General features: G+C 41.2%; 1 protein-coding gene across 2 annotated transcripts in view; it reads right to left on the bottom strand.

Moving 5' to 3' along the window:
- Positions 1-11,432: 11,432 nt before the first annotated feature.
- NDNF (neuron derived neurotrophic factor) overlaps positions 11,433-27,406 on the bottom strand; it is a 51,044-nt gene continuing 35,070 nt past the window's right edge. For both annotated transcript variants that reach the window (XM_061419273.1, XM_061419272.1), the window contains exons 3-4: positions 21,566-21,690; positions 11,433-19,890 (exon numbers count right to left, since the gene is read on the bottom strand). In XM_061419273.1, coding sequence (XP_061275257.1) covers positions 18,497-19,890; positions 21,566-21,690 — 1,519 coding nt within the window. In that variant the 3' untranslated portion in view covers positions 11,433-18,496. The remainder of the gene's footprint in view (positions 19,891-21,565; positions 21,691-27,406) is intronic.

Below are 27,406 nucleotides of genomic sequence, written 5' to 3'. Positions count from 1 at the left end.
TTGCCAACAAAGGTCGGTCTAGTCAAGGCATTGGTTTTTCCAGTGGTCATGTAAGGATGTGAGAGTTGGACTATGAAGAAAGCTGAGTGCTGAAGAATTGATGCTTTTGAACTGTGGTGTTGGAGAAGACTCTTGAGAGTCCCTTGGACTGCAAGGAGATCCAACCAGTCCATTCTAAAGGAGATCAGCCCTGGGTGTTCTTTGGAAGGAATGATGCTAAAGCTGAAACTCGTGTACTTTAGCCACCTCATGCGAAGAGTTGACTCATTGGAAAAGACTCTGATGCTGGGAGGGATTGGGGGCAGGAGGAGAAGAGGACAACAGAGGATGAGATGGCTGGATGGCATCACCAACTCGATGGACGTGAGTTTGAGTGAACTCCGGGAGATGCTGATGGACAGGGAGGCCTGGCGTGCTGATTCATGGGGTCGCAAAGAGTCGGACACAACTGAGTGACTGAACTGAACTGAATCATATGAGTAGCTTTCATAGTCAACAAAAGAGTCGGAAATGCAGTACTTGGATACAATCTCAAAAATGACAGAATAATCTCTGTTCTTTTCCAAGGCAAACCATTCAATATCACAGTAATCCAAGTCTGTGCCCCAAATGCTAATGCAGAAGAAGTAGAAATTGAATGGTTCTATGAGGACCTACAAGATGTTCTACTGCTAACACCAAGAAAAGATGTCATTTTCATCATAGGGAACTGGAATACAAAAGTAGGAAGTCAAGAGATACCTGGAATAACAGGCAAGTTTGGCCTTGGAGTACAAAATGAAGCAGGGAAAAGGCTAACAGAGTTTTGCCAAGAAAACACACTGGTCATAGCAAACACCCTCTTCCAACAACACAAGAGATGACTCTATACATGGACATCACAAGATGGTCAATACCGAAATCAGATTGATTATATTTTTTACAACTGAAGATGGAGAAGCTCTATACAGTCAGCAATAATAAGACCGGAAGCTGACTGTGGCTCAGATCTTGAATTCCTTATTGAAAAATTCAGGCTTAAATTGAAGAAAGTAGGGAAAACCACTAGACCATTCAGGTATGACCTAAATCAAATCCCTTATGATTATACAGTGAAATGACAAATAGATTCAAGGGATTAGATCTGGTAGACATAGTGCCTGATGAGCTATGGACAGAGGTTTGTAACGTTGTACAGGAGGCAGTGACCAAAATCATCCCAATGAAAGAAGGCATGTAGTTTATCTGAGGAGGCTTTACAAATAGCTGAGGAAAGAAAAGCAAGAGAGAATGGGAAAGCTATACCTATCCAAATACAGATTCCAGAGAATAGAAAAAAAGAGATAAGAGGGCCTTCTTCAATGAACAATGCAAAGAAATAGAAGAAAACAATAGAATGGGAAAGACTAGTGATCTCTTGAAGAAAATTGGAGATATTAAAATTGGGAAAGAAGTATGTGAAAGCTGTATATTGTCACCCTGCTTATTTAACTTAAGAGCAGTGTACATCATGTGAAATGCTATGCTGGATGTCTCACAAGCTGGAATCAAGATCACGGGGAGAAATATCAACAACCTCAGATATGCAGATGATACCACCTAATGGCAGAAAGCAAAGAGGAATTAAAGAGCTTCTTGAGCTCAGTTGGTAAAGAAGGGATAGGCTATCCACTCCAGTATTCTTGGGTTGGGGAGATCCCCTGGACAAGGGAATGGCTAACCACTCCAGTTTTCTGACCTGGAGAATTCCATGGAGGTCCATGGGGTTGCAAACAGTCAGACATAACTAAAGGACTTTCACTTGAAGAGGGTGAAAAAGGAGAGTAAAAATGCTGGCTTAAAACTCAACATTCAAATAACTAATATCATGGCATCTGGTCCCATCACTTCATGGCAAACAAAAGGGGAAAAATTGGAAGCCGTGACAGTTTAAATTTTGAGGGACTCCAAAATCCCTGAAGATGGTGACTGAAGCCATGAAATTAAAAGACACTTGCTCCTTGGCAGGAAAGCTATGACAAACCTAGACAGAGTATTAAAAAGCAAAGACATCACCTCTCCAACAAAGGTCCATATAGTTACAGCTGTGTTTTTTCTAGTAGTTATGTACGGATATGAGAGTTGGACCATAAAGAAGGCTGAGCATGGAAGAATTGCTGCTTTTGAACTGTGGTGTTGGAGAAGACTCTTGAGAGTCCCTTGGACTGCAAAGAGATCCAACCAGTCAATCGTAAAGGAAATCAACCCTGAATATTCACTGGGAGGAGTGATGCTGAAGCTGAAGCTACAATACTTTGGTCCCTGATGCGAAGAGCTGACTTATTGGAAAAGACCCTGATGCTGAGAAAGATCAAAGGCAGGAGAAGGGGATGACAGAGGATGATATGGTTAGAGTATCCCAGACTCAGTGGACATAAGTTTGGGCAAACTCTAGGAAATAGTGAAGGACAGAGAAGCGTGGTGTGCTTCAGTACACCACGTCGAAAAAGTCAGACGGGACTTAGCGACTGAACAACAGCAATATGGTAGTTTTATTCCTAGTTTTTTAAGGGATCTCTGTAATGTTCTCCATACTGGCTGTATCAACTTATAGAGGCGAGGATGAATCTAGAGTCTGTTAGACCTAGGCTCTGTCATACAGAGTAAGATAATTTAGAAAGAGAAAAAACAAATATCGTATATTAAGGCTTATACAAGGGCTTCCGCGATGGCGCTAGTGGTAAAGAACCTGCCTGCCAATGCAGGAGATGTAAGAGACACAGTTTGATCCCTAGGTCAGGAATATCCCCTGGAGGAGGGCATGGCAACCCACTCCAATATTCTTGCCTGGAGAATCCCATGGACAGTGGAGCATGGGATTGCAAAGAGACATAACTGAAGCAACTTGGCATGCAAGGCACACATGTGGAACCTAGGAAAATGGTACTGATGAACCTATTTGCAGGGGCAGGAATAGAGACGCAGACATAGAGAATGGTTGAACTTGAGGACACATGTGGGAAGGAGAGGGTGGGGTGATTTGACAGAGCAGCACTGACATATACACGGCTACCGTGTGTCAAACAGATGGCTAGTGGAAAGGGGCTGTATTGCACAAGGAGTTCAGTTCGGTGCTCTGTGATGACCCAGAGAGGAGGGTGGGAGGGTGGGGAGGGAGGCTCCAGAGGGAAGGGATATGTGAATACATAAAGCTGATTCTCATTGCTATACAACAGAAACTAACCATTAACAGTGCAAAGCAATTATCCTCCAATTAAAATTAAATTAAAAAAAAAGAATACCAGTCACAAAAATGGAATGCACATTCAAGCACCAGAAGACAGATGTCACAAATCCACTAAGGGGATAGCGGGTATACAGTTTTCTAACTCAAATGGGGAGAAGGCAATGGCACCCCACTCCAGTACTCTTGCCTGGAAAATCCCATGGATGGAGGAGCCTGGTGGGCTGCAGTCCATGGGGTCGCTAAGAGTCGGACACAACTGAGCGACTTCACTTTCACTTTTCACTCTCATGCATTGGAGGAGGAAATGGCAACCCATTCCAGTATCCTTGCCTGGAGAATCCCAGGGATGGGAGAGCCTGGTGGGCTGCCATCTATGGGGTCACACAGAGTTGGACACGACTGAAGCAACTTAGCAGCAGCAGGGGCAGCAACTCAAATGGCCCTCAATATCAGACACACGTCAGAACTAACTGGCAAAATGCCCACATGACACTCAGGGTGCAAACGGGAAGCTTGCCCGGGCGCAACTTCACTTGGTTTCGACACTCATCAGCTCGTCCAGGTGCATGCTCCTCCACCAAGGAAAATCATGAGTTGGTAACCAGTGCCAAGCAGAGCAGGTGAGAATTAGGGAGGAGCCCAGAAACGAATGATTTCGGCAGCTACTAGGAACTACCCCACGATCTCCCTTTCAGGGCCAGCTAGCCGTGAGGCAGCAGGCTCTTCACAGCCCTCCTAGCGTGGTGTCATGGCTGTGGCTCAACCGGGGAAACCCGGGCAGCCAAATATCGCGAGAGAACAGTCGCCCCGTGTGGGGGCCGAAGCTGTTCCCCAAAGTGGGGTCCAATAAAGAGGCAAGGTTGGTTTGAAGGAAAGTTTGCTTTATTTTAAACGCCGGCAAGAGCTTTTATAGACAGAGGGAGGGGGCTACATGCATAAACAGCACAGTGGGCTCTGACAGTCATGGGAATTATGGCAGCTCAAGTCATGGCTACAGTCTGGTCATTATGTGGTTAACTTTGTCCTCCTGGTGGGGTTTCAGTATCTATAACAGGGGTCCCTAACCTCTGGACTGCAGACCAGTACCTCCTGTAAAATCAGTGGCAGCCTTAGATTAGAAATGAAGTGTACAATACATGCAATGCACTTGAATCATCCTGAAACCATCCCCCTCAACCCCTGGTCCATGGAAAAACTGTCCTCTACGAAATCAGTCCCTGGTGCCCAAAAGGTTGGGGGCCTCTGATTTACAATATAGGTCCAAGGATAAGGCTCAGAATATTATCTATAGCCCTTACTGCGGCTGCTGCTGCTAAGTTGCTTCAGTCATGTCCGACTCTATGCAACCCCATAGATGGCAGCCCACCAGGCTCCCCCGTCCCTGGGATTCTCCAGGCAAGAACACTGGATTGGGTTGCCATTTCCTCCTCCAGTGCATGAAAGTGAAAAGTGAAAGTGAAGTCGCGCAGTTGTCAGACTCTTAGCGACCACATGGACTGCAGCCCACCAGGCTCCTCCGTCCACGGGATTTTCCAGGCAAGAGTACTAGAGTGGGGTGCCATTGCCTTCTCCACTATAGCCCTTAAAGAGGAACGAAAGTCCCCTGACTAGGCTTAATGACTAAACTATTATTAATCTTGTTGGATTGTTTTCCTTTGTTTCTGCATCTTCTCAGTTCTCTGATTAAACTTATGCTTTGGTTTACGTTTTTCCACAGACAAAAGGCAGGCTGAGAACGTGGGAAGCAAGGGTCATAGAGTCCAGTTCCATTTAACTAAGACAGAAACCAAGATCTGGCTGAGAGTTGTGCTGATTGCTACAGAGGTGACATTTCTTCTATGCTCTCTCACTGACAGAGTATAGAAATATGTGTGTGTATACTGGACTGATGCTGAAGTTGAAGCTCCAACACTTTGGCCACCTGATTTGAAGAGCTGACTCATTGGAAAAGACCCAGATGCTGGGAAAGACTGAAGGCAGGAGGAGAAGGGGATGACAGAGGACAAGATGGTTGGATGACATCACTGATTCAATGGACATGAGTTTGAGTATGGGAGATAGTGAAGGACAGCGAAGCCTGGCATGTTGCAATCCATGTGTCAAAGTGTCAGACACAAATGACTGAACAACAACAGTACTAATCCATATATATACACAAATTGATACATTTTTTCTGTATGTGAACAACCATATCTTTATTTTTCTAAATATGAGTTTATGCTCCAGCTCTATTTCATCACCATCATATGGATCATCCCAGACTCCTCTCCTTGTTTATCAGTAAACTCCCATTCCAACAGTGAGAATCCTGCTTGCCCATCTGCAATACATTTATCCTATTGTCCGATTCTAGGATTTATTTACAGCAGCATCAGAATTGTTAATACTTACCCCCATGGGAAGCAACTCTACCAGCTGGACTATAGTGCTCATGTATATTTCTTTTGCCCTTAGTTTTACAAACTCTATTCATTTGCAAAGTTACTTACGTTAACAACCTGCCCCTTCCATGGTGTTGTTTCACATACATTTGTAATACAGTTAGATCCTTTGGCCAAAATCTATATTCCCTTCTGGGATCCCCTGACCTCCTAAATGATTTCTTAAAATTTGCACACATTAAACTGTACTGTTACAAAATGAAAAAAGTAAAAATAAATAAGCTAAGTGATCAAGTCATGCAATTAAATGCAAAGAAAGCAGAAGGAAGAAAGCAATAGAGATAACATCAGAAATTAACAAAACATAAAGAAACAATTTAAAAGAGTAATAAAATTAAAAACTGCTTTTGCGGGGGAATAAAACAATTGACAAGCTCTTGGGAAGAAATAAGACACAAAATGATAAAGATATAAAATATTTAAAGAACATAATACTTTGAACAAATGTGAAACAGTGCATTTGGAAATTTAAGTAAAATGACAAATTTTAAAGAAAATACAGATTAAATTTTGCTTCAAGATAAAATAGAAAACCTGAGTGAATACTATAAGTAAATAGAATAAATAGTCACATTGCTCCAAAAGAAAACAGAACCATATAGTTCACCAGTGTGTTTTATCAAGGAACCAATAACTCCTAATAGTCTACAGATTGTTTCTGAGGATATAGAGAGAAGGAAAGCTCTCTGATTAATTTTGTGAAGCAAAGAAAATCATTATAAGAAAACCAAACAAAGGCAAAAACATTCTTATTCTGGGACAATAAAGCATAAATCCAAGACAGATATTTTTTTGTTTATATTCCATATATGGTTTTATAAATAACTTTATATCCTCTGTGTATTTATATAGATACACAAAGGTGTTTTTTTTTTTGCAAATATATAAAAATCAGGACTTGTAAAAGAAACCAGATGTTGGCATAAGTTTATATTTTATCTTACCCAAAATGCAGATTCAATAATCATTTTTATTATATAGTCTTTAAAAATACTCTCCAATTCTTAGTTCAGTCTTCTATAGATCCCTTGAGAGTAGTTTCAATTTACTTCTTATGGTTACTTCATTTAACCAGAATTTATAATGAGCATGAAATGGGATTTTTTAAGGTATTTGCTCAAGCTCCCAACAGAGAAGAGAGCTATAACATTTAATCCCAAGAGGATCAGACTCTGCCCTTGCTGGCCCAGTCTCTGCCCTCACTGATGCCCCCAGTTCAGTCCCCTACCTGAACACTCCAAAGAGCTGCCTGTGGAGGAGAAAGTCTCAAGATGGCTTGAAGATGTTTGTTGTTTTCCCTCCAATTGTTTAGGGCGCTGGGTGAATACATAAGAGACATTTTCCTCGCTATTCTTACTCCTCACACAAAACTGATTACAATTCAAGACACATGTAGACTGAAGCACTGCTTTGAAATGACTTGGTTCCTTGCTCTCATTGCTTTAAGTGGGTGGAGGGTGGAGGTTTATGAGGGTGATCGCAAAAGAGAAGGCAGGCGATGACCTGCTTTTAACCCAACTTCCATGTCCCGTGGACTCAGGGACAATTTCTACATGGAATCTCAGCTTTCCTTGCTAATGTCAATTTGATTGGTATGAAGCAGGAACACAGATCCTCCCAAAGAGTGTTAGATATAAATGTTAATATAAAAATCACTTAAACTAGGCTTTAGAAACATTTCCTTTGAAATTACAATCGAATATAGTTACCCGGTTGTCAGTATCATGTGTGTGAAACCCTCAGCAGTATTCCACACTGTGTTGAGCACGCCCACAGAGACACTGATGAGGCTACAGAAAAGTCAAGGTCTGAAAGTACTTATGAGTGTTACAAACATTTATTCTGATACTTGTTCAAATAGTAGGTAGACTGTTTTCAGGACTGTTGCAGTAGATGTAGGGACTTCTGCAATGGGGTAGCGTAGTACAGAGAGATTGCGCTTAACTCCAGATACAACAAAGACAAAAGGGGATATACAGTCAAAGAGCAGGGTGGGAGGAGCAGTCAGGGGAGGAAAAATTGTGATGAGAGGATGGTGATTCTTGGGTTTCCCAGGTGGTGATAGTGGTAAGGAACCCTCCTGCCAATGCAGGAGACACAGGACGCGGGTTCCATCCCTGGGTCAGGAAGGGCATGGAGGAGGGCACGGCAACCCAGCCCAGTATTCATGCCTGGAGAACCCCATGGACACAGGAGCCTGGTGGGCTACAGTCCATGGGGTTGCAGAGAGTCAGACACGACTGAAGCAATTTAGCACACATGCATGGTGATTCCTGCTAAACTGATCTACTGAGATTCTTGTTGAAAGCAGGCTGGGGTGAAAAGTTATTATCTGGCAGGTGGTAAGGGATGAGAGTCTTCCCTAGTAGCTCAGTCGGTAAAGAATCTGCCCGCAATGCAGGAGACGTGGGTTCGATCCCTGGGTCAGGAAGATCCCTTGGAGAAGGGCATGGCAACCCACTCCAGTACTCTTGTCTGGGGAATTCTATGGACAGAGGAGCCGGAGTACAGAGGCTACAGGCCTTGGGATCACAAAGAGCTGGACATGACTGAGGGACTGACTAATTAAAAGGCTGAGAAGTTTGGCCTGAGTCTTCCGATTCTAGAATGAGGGATTCCTGCTAAACTGACCTATCAGGATGCTGGCTAAAACTGGGCGATGCAGGCCCTCCTGGGATGGAAACAGAATATCCAGGACTAGGCAGCTCAGATAAGCCTAATGAGAGGTCAAAGAGAGAGTTTGTCACTTGGGAGAGGATGCCTATATACAATAATGAACACAGGAGACGTCAGTGATGATTCAGGCCTGAATTTGAGGATGGTTTAATGTGTAACTGACAGAGGCCATCATTGTGTGTTCAGATTGATACACATTTCACACATCTGAGGAGAATGTCTGGGAAGAACCAATGTTTAAAGAAGAACGAGATCAGTACCATTTTCTAGATTGTACATACAGCGTTAATATACAATAGTTCTGCTTCTCTTTCTGGCTTACTTCACTCTGCATGACAAACTCCGGGTGCATCCACAGGCAGGAATGGAGACGCAGATGTGAAGGGTAGGCATGTGGACACAGGGGCGGAAGGGGAGGGTGGGCGAGTTGGGAGAGGAGCACTGAAGTATGTGGTAGTGTTGATTTCGTCACTAAGTTGTGTCCAACTCTTGGCGACCCCATGAGCTGTAGCCCTGCAGGCTCCTCTGTCCGTGGGATTTCCCAGGCAAGAATATTGGAGTGGGCTGCCATTTCCTACTCCAGGGGATCATCCTGGCCCAGGGATCAAACCTGAATCTCCTTCACTGCAGACAGATTCTTTATTGCTGAGCCACCAGGGAAGCCCCGCATGTGAGTGAAGTGAAGTTGCTCAGCTGTGTCCCACTCTTTGCATTCCTGTGGACTGTAGCCTAACAGGCTCCTCCATCCCTGGAATTTTCCAGCAAGAGTATTGGAGTGGGTTGCCATGTCCTTCTCTAGGGGATCTTTCCGACCCAGGGATAGAACCTGGGTCTTGCATTGCGGGCAGATGCTTTACCATCTGAGCCACCAGGGAATCCCCCGTATGTATATTGCTGCTGCTGCTAAGTCACTTCATTCGTGTCTGACTCTGTGCGACCCCATAGATGGCAGCCCACCAGGTTCCCCCGTCCCTGGGATTCTCCAGGCAAGAACACTGGGGTGGGTTGCCATTTCCTTCTTCAATGCATGAAAGTGAAAAGTGAAAGGGAAGTCGCTCAGTCGTGTCCGACTCTTCATGACCCCATGGACTAGAGCCTATCAGGCTCCTCCGTCCATGGGATTTTCCAGGCAAGAATACTGGAGTGGGGTTCCATCGCCTTCTCCTGTATGTATACTGCTGCTGCTGCTGCTAAGTCGCTTCAGTCATGTCTGTAGGTAAAATAGAGAGCTAGTGGAAGCCGCTGTCGAGCACAGGGAGCTCAGCGTGGTGCTCTGTGGTGACTTCGATTGGTGAATGGGGGTGGAGCGGGAGGGAGGGAGGCCCAATAGAAAGGGGATACATGTATGCATAGAGCTGATTCACTTTGTTGTACAACAGAAACTAACACAGCATTGTAAAGCAACTATACTCCAATTCAAAAAAAGAATGAGATCGATAAGGGTGGGTCCCTGACCTGTGGCTGTGTTTGCAGATGATGTGGAAGGTTTGGCAGAGAAACTGTAGATGTAGTTGCAGATGCGCTACAAGCATGATGCAGGAGAGGTGTGGTTCTGTGCAAATATGATGGAGATTTGTGCAGATGGCTATTGTGTGCTTGAAAAGTGGTAAGCCCTAACTGAGGTGCGCTAAGAGTAACAGACACGCTGAATTTCCAAGCTGGGTATGATATAAAGAATGTACAGAATTTCAGTTGTAAAAATTAATTTCACTTGAAATGATAATAATTTTGGTATGTTGGAATAAATAAAAATATGGCTAAAACTTAAAAAAAAACCAAGAATGAGCTCAAGTTGACACAGAATGTGGGCCCAAATACCAAGTTCAATGAAAAAAGCCAGTTGCAAAACTTGTCTGTTTAGTACAATCCCATATTTGATAAAAATGAATGGTAATAATATTAGTTTATATACAGGGAAGGAAAAAGTATTGGAATGCAAATCAATGTAAACTAAGAATTGTTAAAAATAGTTTTTTTGATATTTGGCAAAACTAATACAATTATGTAAAGTTTAAAAATAAAATAAAATTAGAAAAAAAAAAGTTTTTGGGGGGGGAATAGAATTAGAGTGAAGTTTCAAGTTATGTTTTAGAAAGTTTTTAGGTCGTGTTTTATTTTTTATAACAAACCCTACCTTAGCAATTAGAAAAAAAAATTTTTTTTTAAATGAGGGAGGGGCTAAAGGGGCAACAGAGCCCTCATCTCTTCCTGGCACTGTCTAGGAAAGAGTTCAACCAAGGAAGCCATATCAGCTAACTCACCGACCCCAAAGGTGATTCTGGAATCTTCTTATCAGGTGCCGTTTCCCCAGGCAGGACACAGAGTTCACCAGCTTCCAAACTGAGACTATAGTGGTGGCTGTGTGAGCTTCTTAAATGCCAAGTACGTAGGAAAAACTTATATGGGAGCCAAGGCATAAAGAAGTGAATCAGGAGACTGTCAGCAAATACTCAATGTGCCAATAAAGCAAGTCCTTAGTAGAATGAGCACAAGTCCAGCAAACTTTAAAAGTAAATTTGTGCCAGTGGATTCCTGGCAAAGCACAATCAGGAGTTCTCTCCCAAAGGCAGGAAGTGAGAATTGCCTCTTCTCACATTGGCATTATTTATAGCCCTGGGTCTGATTGTGGGCTGTGCTCCTTATCAGCTGTGTGGTATCAGGGGAGTTACCTAACCTCTCTGACACCTGGTTTCTTCATCAGTAAAACATGGAAAATATCGACCTCAGAAGATTGCCCTGTGGATTATCACATTATGACTCAGCTCAGGGCCCTGCACATAATAACGGCCCAGTAAATATCTCCCATGAGCAGAGCACTGAAATACATACATTGCAATTGAGGAATAGATAGCTAGGGGGAAGCTGCTGTTCAGCACAAGGGGCTCAGCCTGGAGCTCCATGGCAGCCTAGAAGGGTGAGATGGGGGTAGGGGCGGGAGAGAGGCTCTAGGGGGACGGAACGTGTGTACACTTAGAGCTAATTCACGTTGTTATACCGAAGACACCAATACAACGTTGTAATTATCCTCCAATTAAAATTTAAAAAAAAACCATAACAAAAGAAAGAGAATATGTACAAAAGCCCAAACAACCACAGACAATTCTATATGCTAAAACACAAAATAAGGGTTTATTGGTCTCACATTACAGACACATTTTATCATATGTAGGCATTACAGCAAGTTCTGTATAATGAGATACAGAAACAAACACCAAGAAAGGTTGTGATATAGCATAAGACATCCTTAAATGGAGAAATTCTACACAGGAAGAGGAACCTAGAGATCCTTGTGTGTTATTTCTCTTCTGTCTCTAGCTCTTCATATGTATCCATGTCAAAGACAATTTGTTGATAAATGTCCAGGCTAGCCTTTAAATACATTTAAGCTTTCCCCATGTTTATGAATTTTCTCCTCCTTGTATTCTATTCTATAAGTTCACTAATAAGTATAGAGCTCACACCACACAGATGGAAATAGAAGGATGCATACAGTTGGAGCTAGAGGTGTATCCAGTTTTTATTCACTTTGTGACCTTGAGCACATTATGCAATTTCTTCGTTCTTTGTCTGTTCAAGGGAAATACAATAATGTCTTCATCTCAGGGTTGTTATGGGGATTAAGTAATTGTATTTCACATGCCTGGCACTCAGTAGGAGCTTAAAGGTTGTTAGTTTCCCTGCTTTTCCAAAAGGAATCTTAGAGATCATCACCCTTCTCGTTTGACAAATGAGAAAGCTTAAGACCACAGAAGTTAAAAAAACCCCACACATCTGAAGTCCCATTTCTACACTCTTTCCTCTGCTGTCCTTTCTCTTATTAGCTTGTTTAAATTCAATAGAGAAGAGAAAACTCAGTGGAATCAAAAAGTATTCTTTTCCTCTTTTTAATATAGGTAAGCCACCAAGAGACTTTTAAAGTAGGAGTCAGTTTTATGAAAGGTAATAAGTCGTCTAAGAACTGTTCTAAATCCTCAGAGATATTAAAAACAGAAGTTCTGTTCTTCCAAGATTTCCATAGCAGACGTAAGTATTCTGTGTGCTTTGGCACCAAGAACCCCAGCACTGAGTATTTATCTGCACATTTCAATTCAGGCCTCCGGAATTTCTTGCCCATGGAATTGGCAGAGGAACCAGACTTCAGTATTCAAAGTGGTCAAGTTTGCGCAGACACAGCTGTATTTGAAGTCCAGCTCTCTTCCATTAGTCAACAGAACTTGCACAAAATGCAAGTAATTTAAATTTAAGTGTTGAGATCTTACCCTGCTTTCGTATCTGTGTCATCTTTTCCCAAACCTGAAGATCACCCATGGATAAGCCAAGGGAACCCATGATCATGTGCATGACGGAAAAAAAGCAAAATTGGGCAACCTGTAATTTAGCTCTTGGCCTCTTCATTTAAGGAAGAATGGCAAGCTTTATTCAGCAGGAAGGAGATATTCAATACTGCCATTAAAAATAGCTAAAAGAGTCTGTTATTTCTTTAAAAACATGTTTTTAAAATAACATATTACCATAGTAAAATTGGTTGAATTTTGTTTTTTAAAAAATATGTATATTAATTGATCTCTCTCAGTTGTTTCAGTTGCCTCCTTACCAGTCTCAAGTCAAGTTCTTACTCTGTTCAGAAGCACCAGGAAGCCTTAACCGTCACTAAGGCCACTTGTGGCCGCTGATACATGGAAACACAGCCACTGGAAATAGGCTGTATTTTTGACTATACCAGTTGCTCTTAGCAAATTGCTAACACAGAAAACTATATCGGTTCTTATAACTCTTAATGGTCCAGCCACAGTCCGCTTATTTTTGTCATAGGGATCTACAGAAGGGCACAAAATTGGTCAAATAAAGGCAGAGGCCTATGAGACATCACTGTGGCTTTTGAGGGTAACAAATGGCTTCCAAAAACTGCTTGTTGCTTTGGCGTTGGGGAACTTTTACAGCCTGCATGGTAAAAGTAGCTATATGTTAACTTTCTTTAACAGGTCTAAGTTCATTTTATAGGAAGAGACAAGACTGAACAGTCAAACCTCTAACACTGCTATGTATTAATATACTTGGTTCTGTTTATCACAAATGATTTTTCTCAGAAGCAAAATCCTGTCCAAGTTATAACTAAATATGCACATTTAAGGGTCTTGTCAAGTGTATCTTAAAATAATTGTTTTTGTTATTCTGTGCTGCCATATTTATGCAATGTAGGAAGATTACACCAAGGGCTAACTATTGACCAGAAATGAACATTTGCTCCTTTCCAATAGTCATTTGACTGGCTATTAATCTTGGCAGTATTTACACAAGAAGAGAGAGACTGGAAACATTTTGCTTCCTAAAGCTCACCAGTTTCTGACAATAATACTGGACTCAAAAACAAAACAATGCATTCATCGCTTCTCTTATTAATAGTTGTAAGATGGCTTTTTTTTTTTAACTGTTCTATCTGGATCTCATCACGCATAACAAGAACCCATATTCTGTGACTTCTCTGTTTTACACATTAGTCTCAATTTATAAAATTATTTCAAATTCTGAAGTCTCGGGACATGTCCACATCCTGGGAGGCTGCTTGACGTGCTTCTCCTTCAAAATTTCTAGCCTGTAAGTTTCTAAAAGTTTACAGAAAACCTTACACTTTTCTGAAAATTCTCTCCTGTAGAGCAATGGGATGAGGTGTTACATTCATTCTTGTTTCTGTTTTTGAAGGAATTCTTTCCAAGGACTCAAGTGTCTCAACTTGTACGAATCTCCTCCCCTCTAACACTTGATGCCACACGATCTTCATCAGTATTTGGATAAAGACAACATAGAAACATAACTAGGGCCTTGGAACCAACTATTTTCCCATGATGGTGATTGATAGCCTTCAATTTCTTTTATACTTTAAAAGAATATTAGAAAATATCTGAAAGAGGTATCAGGGTGGATATGAAAAGTCATTCAAGTAACTTCATCTCTAAACTTTGATTACTAAATTTAGTTCTCAAAGATGGAGGAAGAAGAATGCAAATAAATAGAAATGAAGGACATCTTACCCAGATACATGATCAATCATTCCTAGCAAATAGTGTGATGCGATTTTAATAGAGTGGGTGGTGATCTAAGTCACATTTTCTAGTGTCAGGTTCTGTGTTGGACAGAATCCAAATTCTTAATAAAATTAAGCTATGTTAGCTCTCTCACTTTCCTTGATATCTCAGGCCAGTTAGAGAAAGAAAAGTACAGAAAAACTATACTCTTCTGGAAGGCTTACCTGGTGGCTCATTGGTAAAGAATCCACCAGTTAATGCAGGAGATGCAGGAGATGTGGGCTGATCCCTGGGTTGGGAAGATCCCTTGGAGGAGGGAATGGCAACCCACTCCAGTATTGTTGCCTGGAAAATTCCATGGGCAGAGGAGCCTGGCAGGCTATCGTCCATGAGTCACAAAAAAGTCAAACACGACTTAGCAACTAAACAACAACATATTTCCCTTTACATGCCATTTCCTCTCTCTCCTCTCGTCTCTCCCATTTCCCACCTTCAAAACAATAACAGATACCCAAATCCCAAGCCATTGCATATTTTTCTGGCCAAAACTCTCTGGGAGAAACACAATGATGAGTGTGCCCCGATGTCTCCCAGGTCCCCCAGACAACTTCAAACAAAGGACAGCTGAAATCTGGCCACGGTCACTCTGCTTGGTCCTGGGGGAGGACCCAAAGCGACTTCCCAGCTGACTTTACCTCCATTGCACTCTATCTCAGTGGGAAAGGAAGTGTATGGAGATGCTCCAAATGGCCTTGCTCCTCGAGTTAGATGCTAGTTTTATTCTGAAGCCAGTCAGTGAAGAGAGGCAAAAGCGTGTAGTCTGGGTAAGCTGTTGCATGCCTTGTGAAGACGTGCTTACAACGCACTGGGTGATCATTAAATGGAGAGTGCAGGGATCTGGGGTCTGGTCTCGGTTTGACCTCAACACCCTCATCTACATAATGAGAGTTGAACCAGATGATCTCTAAGAGGTGTTAGTAAAGTGTTGGAAGAGATCCCAATTTGTTTCCGGTCAAACAGATTCCTTGAATTGTATTTAAAACTTGTGTGTCCGTGTTTTCATTGAAGATGAACTATTCAGAACCATTAAAACCTGTTTCAAACTCTAAAGTTCCTCTAAGTGATTTTTTACTTGAAGTCACTCTTCATTTGGCTTTTCAGGATATAAAATCATAACTTTTTCAAGTTTATTCTTAGGAACTAAAATAAGCAATGCATATGTCCTTTCCAGCAGTAATCCTTTGATGAATGTTTTAAAAATTAATCTAAACATTGATTATAAAGTATTTTAACTAGGAAAATCACCTGCTATGTACTTTTTAAAAATAGATTCTAAATAGTTGTAGGTTAAAACAATTGACTAATGATGTTACAGCCTCTGTGTGCACATGTAAACCTAGATTAGAATACTTTGTTTCTAAAAATAACAGTATTTTTTTTTACAAGTTTGAAGTTGTCAGTTAAGGTTACACACATATTCTTAAGGAAATTTGAAATGGTCTGTAAAAACAAGTGGCTTTGAAATCATAAATACAAAAAAATTTTTATTTCCTTTTGGAAAATGATCCTTAAATGACTTTCCCCCCCAAGAATCGGTGATTTATATTCTAGTAAGCATTTTGGAGTCGAAGCAATTCCACTACTTACTTGTTTTGACTATGAGAAATTTCTTTTCATTTCTCTGGTCTTCAATTTATTTTTGAGCCTAAAAAATAAAGATACTGAACTTGAATGAAATATTCTCAAAGATCCCGTCTCCTCCATGGTATTATGGCTGTTCTTGGGATTCTAAATGCCCTATTCTCAATACAGCTATTCTAGAGCTTAATGGAGAAAAGACAGTGCTTTCATATTAGCTATGTTCTAGTTCTTTTATTAATTAAGAACAAATTTTCCTTTCTTGTTCTGAGTTCACCTGAATGCTCCTAAAATCTAAACACATCAGGAAATAAGAGAGCTTTATTTTTAATAGGTTGCTCTCTTCCTTTATGAGTGAAAGAAGTTTCACAATGTGTATTTAATTTTCCTATACTTTTTAAAAGGCAAATTTCTCTGGGACCATGAAAGAATTTTCTGATATATCCAGACTATATAGAAACCACCATTCCGTCTGGCTGAAAAGTAAAGGCTTGGTTAAATTGACTTGGCCCGGTTCCCAGGCCTTTAGCAATATCTGAGAATTAAGTCCATCACCTTCAGAAGCTACAATAACTCTTGGATTCACTGTGGTCCCATTTAGCACATTGCTCTATAATAACATAGTTGTGAATAATATGAGAAAGCTGATTCTCCTTCCAAAGGCACTGAATTTATAACTCAGGATAGAACGTCTCTGAGACAGTGTCAGTTTTAAAGTTCTTTCAAGTTGGTTAGTTACTAGCCATTGGGGACATGTTCTTTCTTCCTTTTCAAAAGTTATTTCAGTTGTCAAACTGTTTCATACAAATATGGTACATTTTGTTTTGATACCTTAACACTCACGAATTAGAGGACACATTTTTAGGGGGGATATTCTCTGCTAAGGAGGTCTTTTCATAAAGACCGCCACTTACACTCCCCAAGCCACAGTGATTCTGTACGCACAGGAATGCTGCTCATGCATGCCCACCATGGGAAAGGAAGGCCAGCAGGGAGGTGAAAGGTTGTGGCTAAGGAATTACACCTGTCCCCCTTGTAGTTACAGAAACATTTTGTAATTTAGAATCACAGAATTCTACAAAAGACAACGTCATATTGTAGAAGGTATCCTATAACATCATCTTATCCAAATCTGCCACACCTAATTTTATAAACAGGAGAGAGGGACAATGGGAGGTAACAGGTGTACTTGAAGCCACACAGCCTAGTTGACTTAAATCCCAGACTCTTGCGAATCCTTCAAAGTTCTCATGACACCTCATGTGTAGAACCTGTGGAGAACCTGTGCAGAGTGAAACTATCTAAAACTGCTCCTTGCGCAGAATTTTTGATGAATGATTTCTATTATGATTTGCCTACATTTTACCTTATATCTAAATTACTTCTTAAAGATTCGTGAACAATCAAAGCTAAAAGTATGAGACCACTGATAACTTCTAGTTTTCTCATTATAGTCCTAATTGATGGTTGCTCCGCTGCTTCCACTAGAAATCAAAACAGTTATTTTGCTAACATTCAAGCAGTTGGAAATTTTGTCATATCCCAAATTTTGTACTTAAAAGAGATGCTTATTTTTAAAATAGAAGTTTTTTTTTCTATTTCAGGTCATTAAGGAATACTTCTCAAGCTATGGTATTTGGGGCTTGTCCTTTTAAGTCCATTGGCATGCTTTCAAGTCTCAACAGCTAGCTCCTATTCAAAATCAAAATACAAATTGCAGTAACTCTCTAATGCCACAGTAAGTTTAGAGAGATGCAGCATGCCTTCTGTTAGAAAAAAGTCAAATCTGGTGCCAAATTATAAAAAGGCGCAGTTTTGGGGACAGAATGGAAATTGAATACACCGAGGTTGCTACTTGGGAAAATGATCAGTATATAATCTAATATCTTTAATTTTATATACATGAATATAATGTATGTCAACTTTGTACATGAGATACATATAGTATTTAAACATTTTACTCAACAGATAAGAATTTACAATAATAATATAACTGACTAAAGAGCTGTCCACTCAATATACTTAGATCTGTACTTTAACAGGAAAAGAATTGAATAGTTTACAATCATAGAAACACTGACATTTGAAACAAGACTTTATAAAATAATTTATATATATATATATTTATATATATATATCCTAGCATCTATTGAGAGGAATGATTTTCATTTGTGGCTGTGTGCAATGAATGGCATATTTTAAATTTTTAGGTAATAAAATAATTTAGAAGCAGTCCATGCAGTGGTCAAAGCAAGGGATGGCAGTTCCTTCAAGACGTCCTCTCTGACATCAGCGGACATCAGACACACACACGGTACCACTGGGGCACACTCAAACAAGGCTCCTCCAGCAATTAGTTACATAAACTCCAACATACACCCGTTGATATCCTTCCTTCCGTAGTACAAGTATAGGTCACAACTTCTCTTAGCTGGGGGAGCAGTAGTCAATTTCTGCTTAATGTGACTCTGTCTCTCCTGAAGTTCTACGTGATGCATCTCCATACGAGGTGACTAACAGACCTTTCTGGTTTTCACCACTTTACTCTGATACTTCACAGAGTGCCCTCCATGTCCTGTGACGTAAACATCCAGCAGGTAAGATTTTCCAGGCTGAAGACCTTTAATTGTTTCTGTGGTCACTGCTTTTTGCAGATTCTGACTGTGGAAATATTTACAGAGGACCTTCTCTGATTTCTTCCTGGTATCTGGGCCCAGGCATTGGTTTTGCTCTCTTTTCTTCTGGTCTTCATTGTAATTATCATCCACTTCCTTTTTGTAGATGCAAAACTTGTTCCTTTCCTGGGTGCCTAGCCAAGCCACTGTGACCGAAGAACAGGTGCGGAGCTTGTCGAAAGCTTTGATGCGCCTGTCTTCAGGAAGAGAGGGAAACGACTGCTTACTGGGCCGGGTGGTAGCCAGTATTTTCAGCATAGACGCGCCCTTCTTGTTTCCCTTCAGTCGGATGAGATATTTGGCTTTTGGTTTTCCTCTCAGCTGAAACTGCCGAATGCCTTCCACATTCTGAGACAAAAGGAGCTTCCCATCTCTTCTCACTTGGATTTGGACGGCGTCCAGACAAGAGTGAACGAAGAAGGTGACCTTCTGGTGAGACGGGACAGGGGCAAACCGTAGAAACTTTGCCCCCTTCCTTTTAACGAACACATCGGTGACTTTCCCGTCCTTCAGCTCCACCGTCTTCTGTTTGGCTTCCTCCTTGGTCCTGGCAAAGGTACCCAGGTAAGCTGTGCTCATGTTGCTGTCGCTGTTAGCCACGAAGACGTCGAAGTAGTACTGCGTGTCGGGTTTCAGATCGGAGACGGTGAAGATGTTCTTGTTTCCTATGCAGACCTTCTGAATGTCTGCCTTGGGCCTCGAGTGAGCATGCCGCCCTAATTTGGGGGAAGGCTTCGTCAGGAAGCTGCGCTCTTTAGCTGAGTTCTCGGAAGCAAACCCGAAGTGGGCAAAGTCGAAAGGGCTGAAGTCCAGGCCGGGTTTGGGGGCCATCATGAAAGCGTCGTCCGCACTCAGCTTGGCTTCCACCGCGCAGAGACTTTTAAAGTTGTGCTCTCTGCTGACGACCACACAGTACTGAATGGGCTGCTTCAGCACTGAGGCGGTGGGGCTCGGCTTCCAAGCCAAGGTGACAGTGGTGCGTCCCAGGGACGTGACATCAACTCGCGGGTCGTAAGGCAGTTCAGGGTAGGGCTGGTCAGACTCTGGAGTTGTGGTGGCATAGACTTTGAAATGCGTGTCTTTCTCTGTTGAAAGAAGCTCCAACTGATATAAACCAGACGGAGAACTAGAAGATATGAAATACTCCACGTCGTTGCCTTTGTAGGAGAATAGCTCCGTGCCTTCCTCATTAATGATCTGCTGCTTCTGCTGATCTAGAGGCTCAGGATCACCTAAAAGACACAAAAGAGGCACAGGCTACATGTCAGTACATATGCACAACCTTAAATGGTGTTTGTAACAATTCAATTTAGTTTTTATCCATTATAAAAAGAATACATGTTCCTGTAGAAAACTGGGAGATACAAGAAGATAAAAAGACTATCCATTAATATATGATCTGGAGACAGTCCTTTATTAATAGTTTGATTTCTTTTTTTTTTAATAGTTTGATTTCCATCAGGTTTTCTTCTACATGTTTCATGCAATTGATACTATTCCATTTTTCTCTGTAACTTTATAACATTTATTATCATGTATATAGGTACCCAGAGAAACCTCCCTTTTTTCTCATTTATTATTATATAATAGAAATAATACAGTTGGTTAACTTTTGAGCATTATAATAATGCTCTTATATATGTAAGGCTTTCTGATTTTAAATGATTTCTTCAGAGTAGACTCCAATTAGTGGAATTTTTAGGTCAGAGGCTGCAAACCTCTTAGAGACTAATCCCTACTGTCAATCTGCTTACCAAAAAGATTCTACCAGTTTGCACTTGGATGGCTAGCCATTTAACTAATTTCACTTTTATTTGTAGGACCAGACAGTCTCATTAGAGTTAGATTATAAACCATCAGTAAGAGGATATAATTTTCAGTGTGTAGAACACTTGCCCAGGAGGAATGAAGGGAAAGCATTGAAACTAAAATGTTTTCTTTATTTTTGTTATCAGATATCACACAGATATCAGTGTGCACATATGTGAGAGGACCCAGAAAATGACTGCATAGCCAGAGCAAGTAGATCTTTCCCAACCGAGCACAGGTTGAGAGTGAGGTATGTAGAATTTCATAGTCCTAAACCATGTGATGAACACAATCGTCACATGACTATTCCTTTTCTGTCTCATCGCTCCCCATATGCTGTTTCAATATTTTCCTAATTACAGTTCCCCCATCACTGTAAATATCCAGCTTGCTAACATCCTGTCACACCATCAATCTCAAGCCTTACTTAAAGCTAGGATGCCTTTGCCCCTTAAGTGGGGGTGAGGGTGGGGGGGAGCCGTGGGCAGCATCAACCCAGGGCCTCAGACAGACTCTACTTATTTCTTTGTATCTTGTTATTTGCTTTCCATCATCTGAATCTTCCTTAAATGCCTAACCGACTCCTCCTTCTGACTTTCTTTTCATCCTGGACTTTCAGGTGGTGCTAAATGCCCTTCTGTTCTCTCTTCCTATCTACCCTTTACTCCCCAGAGATCAGATACTCTCATCCTGGTTGCATATTAAAATCACCTATAGGGGCTTTTAACACACCAATGTCCAGATCACACACCAAGGCATTTAAATCACAACCTCTGAGGCAGGATCCAGCATCTAAAGCCCCACTGGTGATTCCAAGGTTCAGGCAGGACTGCAAACCACAGCCAGGGAAGCTAATCTGAACCTCTTGCCTTTCCCTGCACCTTCAGTCCCCACACCTGTCTCAGTCTTTTTTTTTTTTTTTTTTACCAAATCATGGTCATCTGATGTCATCCCCATTTCCCACATCTCCTTCCTCAATGCCCAACTTCTCCTATGCATCCATGCTGTTCTGTCTTACGAAGAGAAGGCTATATGTCTCATGTCTTTCAGCCATCCATCTATCCAGAGGTCTGGGACCAGATCTGTCGGGGTACTCACCTGAGCCTTCCCCGCTTGCCTCCTCTGGCAGTTCCTGGAGGCTCAGCTTCCACTCTAAGGGTGCATCGCAGGGCGTCACTGTGACAGACAATGGAGTGTTGTCCTCTTCAACCACAAAGAAATACCTGTGTGAGAGTGGACCACTTCAGACAGCTTGTCCTCACACTGAACAACTAAGAGTACTGGAAAAATCACTTGGTTTAATTTGTGTTCATTTAAAAGAAAATCAAACTGGCTATCTGACACAAATCATGATACTTTCAGCATTATTTGTGGAAGTCCATAGCCCAAAGTTCTGCAACCAGATTTACCATCAACATGGTATGACATAATTAGATGTTGAACCAAAATGTGTTGATTGCATGTTACTTGGGTTAAGAATAAACAATTAACCCAGTTTGGGGGTGTTATTTAGCCCAGGCCCTGCCAGTGCAATGTAAGTCACAACAAAGGAATTTCCAGGGACATTACCCTACAGGTACTGCATTTTCCATAAATTTAGTGATACATTTATAAGGTATGGAGGGCACTCTAAGGCACTAACTATTCCAAAAGATCATTTTTACAGCTATGCCCTTCTAGAATGGATGTTGATCTCTAGCAAAATAACACTATCATCATGTTTTTACATTGTTGATGTTGTTCTGTTGCTTAGTCGATCAGTCATGTGCGACTCTTTGTGACCCCATGAACTGCAGCATGCCAGGCTCCCCTGTCCTTTACCATCTCCTGGAGTTTGCTCAAATTCATGTCCATTGAGTCGGTGATGCTTTCTAACCACCTCATTCACTGCTGCCCCCGGCTTTTGACTTCAATCTTTCCCAGCATCAAGGTCTTTTCCAATAAGCCAGCTCTTCGCATCAGGTTTTTACATTAGTGACTTTTACTCACAGCTTGACTATTCCATATCTTTTTGAAGAGAGGTATCTAATCACCATTTGAGAAATATTTTTAAAAGGTAAAGATTACTGTGTTAGTCAGTGGAAAGACACGTTTCTCTATCACTAAGATTTTCTGTTAATGTAAATAACCTAGTGATTTTAAAAGTTGGACTTCCCTGGTGACTCAGATGGTAAAGAATCTGCCTGCAGTGCAGGAGACTTGGGTTATAATCTCTGGGTTGGGAAGATTCTCTAGCTAGGGGAATGGCTACTCACTCCATTATTCTTGCCTGGAGAGTCCCATGGACAAGAGAAGTCCCATGTGGGGACTCCAGTCCCTGGGGTCACAAAGAGTTGGACACAACTGAGCGTGTCATAAGAGTTGAGTGATTTTAAAACAACATTTTGAAAGATTAAAGCATTCTGCTCTACAAATTCTCCTTAGATTTTTTTAAATGATGGTCTCAAAAGAACTTTTTAGGGAGAATAAAAAAATATTGCCTATGTATAACAATGCTATATCTTCTTATTCTGAATAATTTAGATGATTATGTTTATCTTTCAAAGCCCATAATCTTGCAAGGGAGGAAACAGTAGTTTCCTCACTGGTTTCACCTCCTAGGAATGGTACCTCCTCAGTATCTCTTGCCTTTGGTTCTCTCCACATGCACCCCAATACCTTCTCCCGCCTGACCCCCACATCCGTTGGCTCTGTCAGCCTCCTTTGTGGCTCCTCTCCCCTCCCTGATCTCTAGCCCACCAGGTGAGCCAAGGCCCCGTGTCAGAACACTTTTCTACCCATGCTCATGCCCTGTGTGAGCTCACCCAGGCTCACAGCTTTAACCTCTTGTATGTTAATGGTTCCCCAATTTAAACTGTCAGCCTGAATTCTTTTTTTCTCATATAATTGAATTAATGCATTTATGTCTGCTCTGGGTCTTTGTTGCAGTGTGTGGTCTTTGCCTAGTTGCAGCACAGTCTGTTGAGGAGCACAGGCTTCTCACTGAGGTTGAGTCTCCTGTTGCAGGGCATGGCCTTGAGCTTTAGCTCACTCGGGCTTTAGCAGTTGCAGCTCCCAGGCTCTAAAGCGCTGGCTCAGTACTTGTGGCGCACGAGCTTAGCTGTTCCATGGCATGTGGGATCTTCCTGGAGCAGGGATCGAACACCTGTCTCCTGCATTGGCAGGCAGGTTCTTTGCCACTGAGGCACCAAGGAAGCCGCAGCCTGAATTCTTAACTAAGTTTTAGAAATAACTATTTTCTTCGAGTTTCCCTGGTGGCTCAGCTGGTAAAGAATCCGCCTGCAATGCAGGAGACCCAAGTTCTATCCCTGGATCAGGAAGATCCCCTGGAGAAGGAAATAGCAACCTGCTGCAGTATTCTTGCCTGGAGAATTCCATGGACAGAGGAGCCTGGTGGGCTATAGTCCACGGGGTTGCAAAGAATAGGACACAACTTAGTGACCAAACCAAATCTTCTTGCCATTTTTCCTTTCCTAGATAATACTGAAAATTTCAAACTTAGGGTGTCTAATCCAAACTTCTCATTCTCTCCCCCAATCAGCCTCTCTTGTCTCTTCTCAGTAAATGACAACCCTAACCTTCCAGTTACTCAGGACAAACATTTTAGAGTCATTCTTGATGTTTTCTCTTCCACTCCACATACACTGAGTCAGCAGACATTTCTTGGCTTCATCTTGAAAACATAGCGACTCTATCACTTTGTTCCACTTTCTCTGTTAACATCAGATCCAAGTCATCGTTTTTTCTTTCTTGAGCATTGTAGTAGCCTTCTGAATGGTGTTACTTCTACTTTGAGCTCCTCAGTTTATTTATCTCCTTCCAGAAGGCGATATCCTTATAAGCCTAAATCTGAACACACTTGCTACAAGCCCCCCAAGAGCTTGTTTCATTCAGAGAAAAAGCCACAGAACTTGCCGTGATCTGGGTCCCCAACCAAACCTCTAAACTCGGCTCCTCCATCCATTCCCTTCTTTACTCAGCTCCTTGCTCTCTTTGGAGTATTTATGGCACACTATTGCCTCAGGGCCTCTTACTTGCTGTTCCTCCACCTGAGATGTGTGAGTTGGTCCAAAAAGAAGTCTGAGTGTTGAAGAATTGATGCTTTTGAACTGTGGTGTTGGAGAAGACTCTTGAGAGTCCCTTGGACTAAAAGGAGATCAAAGCAGTCAATTCTAAAGGAAACTAACCTGAATATTCACTGGATGGACCAATGATGAAGATGAAGCTCCAATACTTTGGCCACCTGATGCAAAGAACTGACTCATTGGAAAAGACCCTGATGCTGGGAAAGATTGAGGGCAGGAAGCAATGGGGACAGCAGAGAATGAGATGGTTGGATGACATCACCAACTTGATGGACGTGGGTTTGAGCAAACTCTGGGAGATAGTGAGGGACAGGGAAGCCTGGTGTGCTGCAGTCCATGGGGTCACAAAAAGTAGGACTCCACTGAGCAACTGAGTGACAACCACCTGAGATGCTCATCCTCTGGCTGTTGATCTTACTTGATCAGTCACTGCATCACTTCCCTTCTCAAGCACTATCTCACCATAGACCTACTCTGACTCTTTATAGAAGATATTACCTTCCTACTTGTGAAGTTCTCCTACTCTTTTCTTCAAAGCACTTATATCACTACCTGATGTATTACTTATGCCTTTGTTTATTTTTTTTAATTTTCCACCTCGCCTGACTAGAATGCATACTATAAGAGGGCAAAGCATTTGGTTCAAAACTTAGGCAACAAAATAACTCTTCATAAATATTTGTTCAGTTAATTAATGAATAGGTTTAGCTTTTTGCTTTCGGAAAAAAAAAGTGCTTAACTGGTCAGAGAGCCTGAAAATTCCTCAGTGGTGGGATCTCTGCCAATGTCACGGTCATGTCATTATCCCTTTTGCTTTCTGTGCTTGGACCACGTAGGGCTTCTTTTGTTTTCCAGACTCAATCCCATCTTTGAGCCACTGGGATGTTTTCTCTGCCTGAAACACACCCTTTAGTCCTTACTAATATATATGAAAAAGTAAATAATTTTAATTGAAATATAGTTAATGTACATGCCTTTACTCTGTGTCACTTCTTCACTTCACTTTCTCTTACTGGTGTGGCTCAGGTTCTCTCACATACTCTGAGTGTCCTACACTTTTCACTTGGGGCACCTGTTTAATTTGTGTAATGTATAAACATACATTTATATTATTATTTGATTCATCATTTTCCCCACAAAGGCCCATTTAGGGTTCATTTTCCATGTCATTTTATTCCTAGCATTTAGCACAGATTTCTGCATGCAGAAGGTCTTGATAAACCTTTTTAATTAATGAGTTACTAAACAAATAAATAGAACAGAAGAATCATAACACCCACCTTATTCTAGCCTGAAGATACCTATGCTTAGAATCTACCTGAAGATACAAAATCTGAATGGAAATATATGTCCCCCCCCACCCCATTCAAAGATGAATTAGGAATTGGAGGGTGGACTTAGGGCTGTAGAAGGACAAATAAAGTGAGGCCCCTATAAAAGTAAAAACGACTTGTTTAGAATAAAGATAGACGATCATCCAGGCAAAATAACTAGATGATTGAATTGTTCACAGTATGGAAATTTTATGTACCTTAAGCATCCATTAAGATGGGGGTCAAATGGTTTAATTTTCAGTTCAGTCAGATTTGGACAGTAGAGTTTTGTTCCTTTGGCCAGGTTGCATAGGTGATATTAAGCACATAAATACAACTGAACCTATCTACATTACAAAGAATTAGGTAAGACAAAATAATTTCTTTAGCATCATGTAATATAAAAGGTATTCAAAATTTTCTGCTTTTGTTTTTGGTTTTTACGTGGGTAGCAGAGCTAACCCGTGCTGAAATCCATGTGCAAGTTCATTTATTATCCTTCTCATTTCAGTCAAGAAAGTAGTTTGTTTCCCAAAGTAAGCAACTGTGTCTTAGTAACTTGAATACAGGCCATAAGCAACCAATAACAAAGAAACAATGCCTGCATTCCACAAGGTAATCATTATACGTATAAAACTTCAGGGAGTCCCTCTAAGTCAACATTTTCATATGGAAACACTTATGATTTAGGGATAAAAGATAATCTGAATAAACTTCAGCAATTTGACAAACATGTATTGTCTACCAGGCACAGCACACTTGTGGAAGGGAGCTGCGATCAGAGACGATAGGATATGATTTACGAGCTTCAGGTATTCACTGGCTAGTGAGAGAGGCCGAAATGTGATAAATATGCTCCAAATTATAATGCTGGAGTGAGGGATAAACACTCCATGCACCATTTAGACTCTGGAATTTATGTATAAACATAAGAATAATTAATGAATCTGTTTTCTTTTGCTGTTCTTTGCTGCCAAACTTTATCTGGAATTTCATCTTTAGCTGTAATATCAACAATGCCTATGCGTATCTCCTGTCACATGTTTTAGCTCTAGAAATGACTGTGGCTTCAACTCTTTAACTAGTGCAAGTTAACATTACATCCAAATGGAGATATCAAAGTCTCCAATCATTGTTTGTGGAGAAGAAAAGACTGAAAGAATGAACAAATGAAAAGACTGAAAACACAGGGGGGAAAGGAGCATGTGTTGTTCTGAAATGTCTTATAATAAAAACTTGTTACTTGAAAGGAAAAAAAATGTAATTTTAAGACAGCTCTTAAAACCAAAACTTATTTAATTTTTAAGAGACTGGAAGATCAAGGAAAAACTATTTATTTGATTAAGTGATATGATTACATAATAAAGAATGCTGTCTTTTCAAGAATGCTGCAAAGCAGTGTACAAGTCCATATGGGAAATCAAAGAAATCGTTAAAGAAAAATTTGGATTCACTCAAAAATTTCAAGAGGCAAAAGGATATAAAAAGCAAAATGGTTTGGCATGAATTCAGCTGATATTTAAGACTAATTTGAATCATTA

The sequence above is a fragment of the Bos javanicus genome, chromosome 6 (assembly GCF_032452875.1).
Source record: "Bos javanicus breed banteng chromosome 6, ARS-OSU_banteng_1.0, whole genome shotgun sequence".
NCBI lineage: Eukaryota > Metazoa > Chordata > Mammalia > Artiodactyla > Bovidae > Bos > Bos javanicus.
This window is presented reverse-complemented; position numbering and strand designations above follow the sequence as displayed.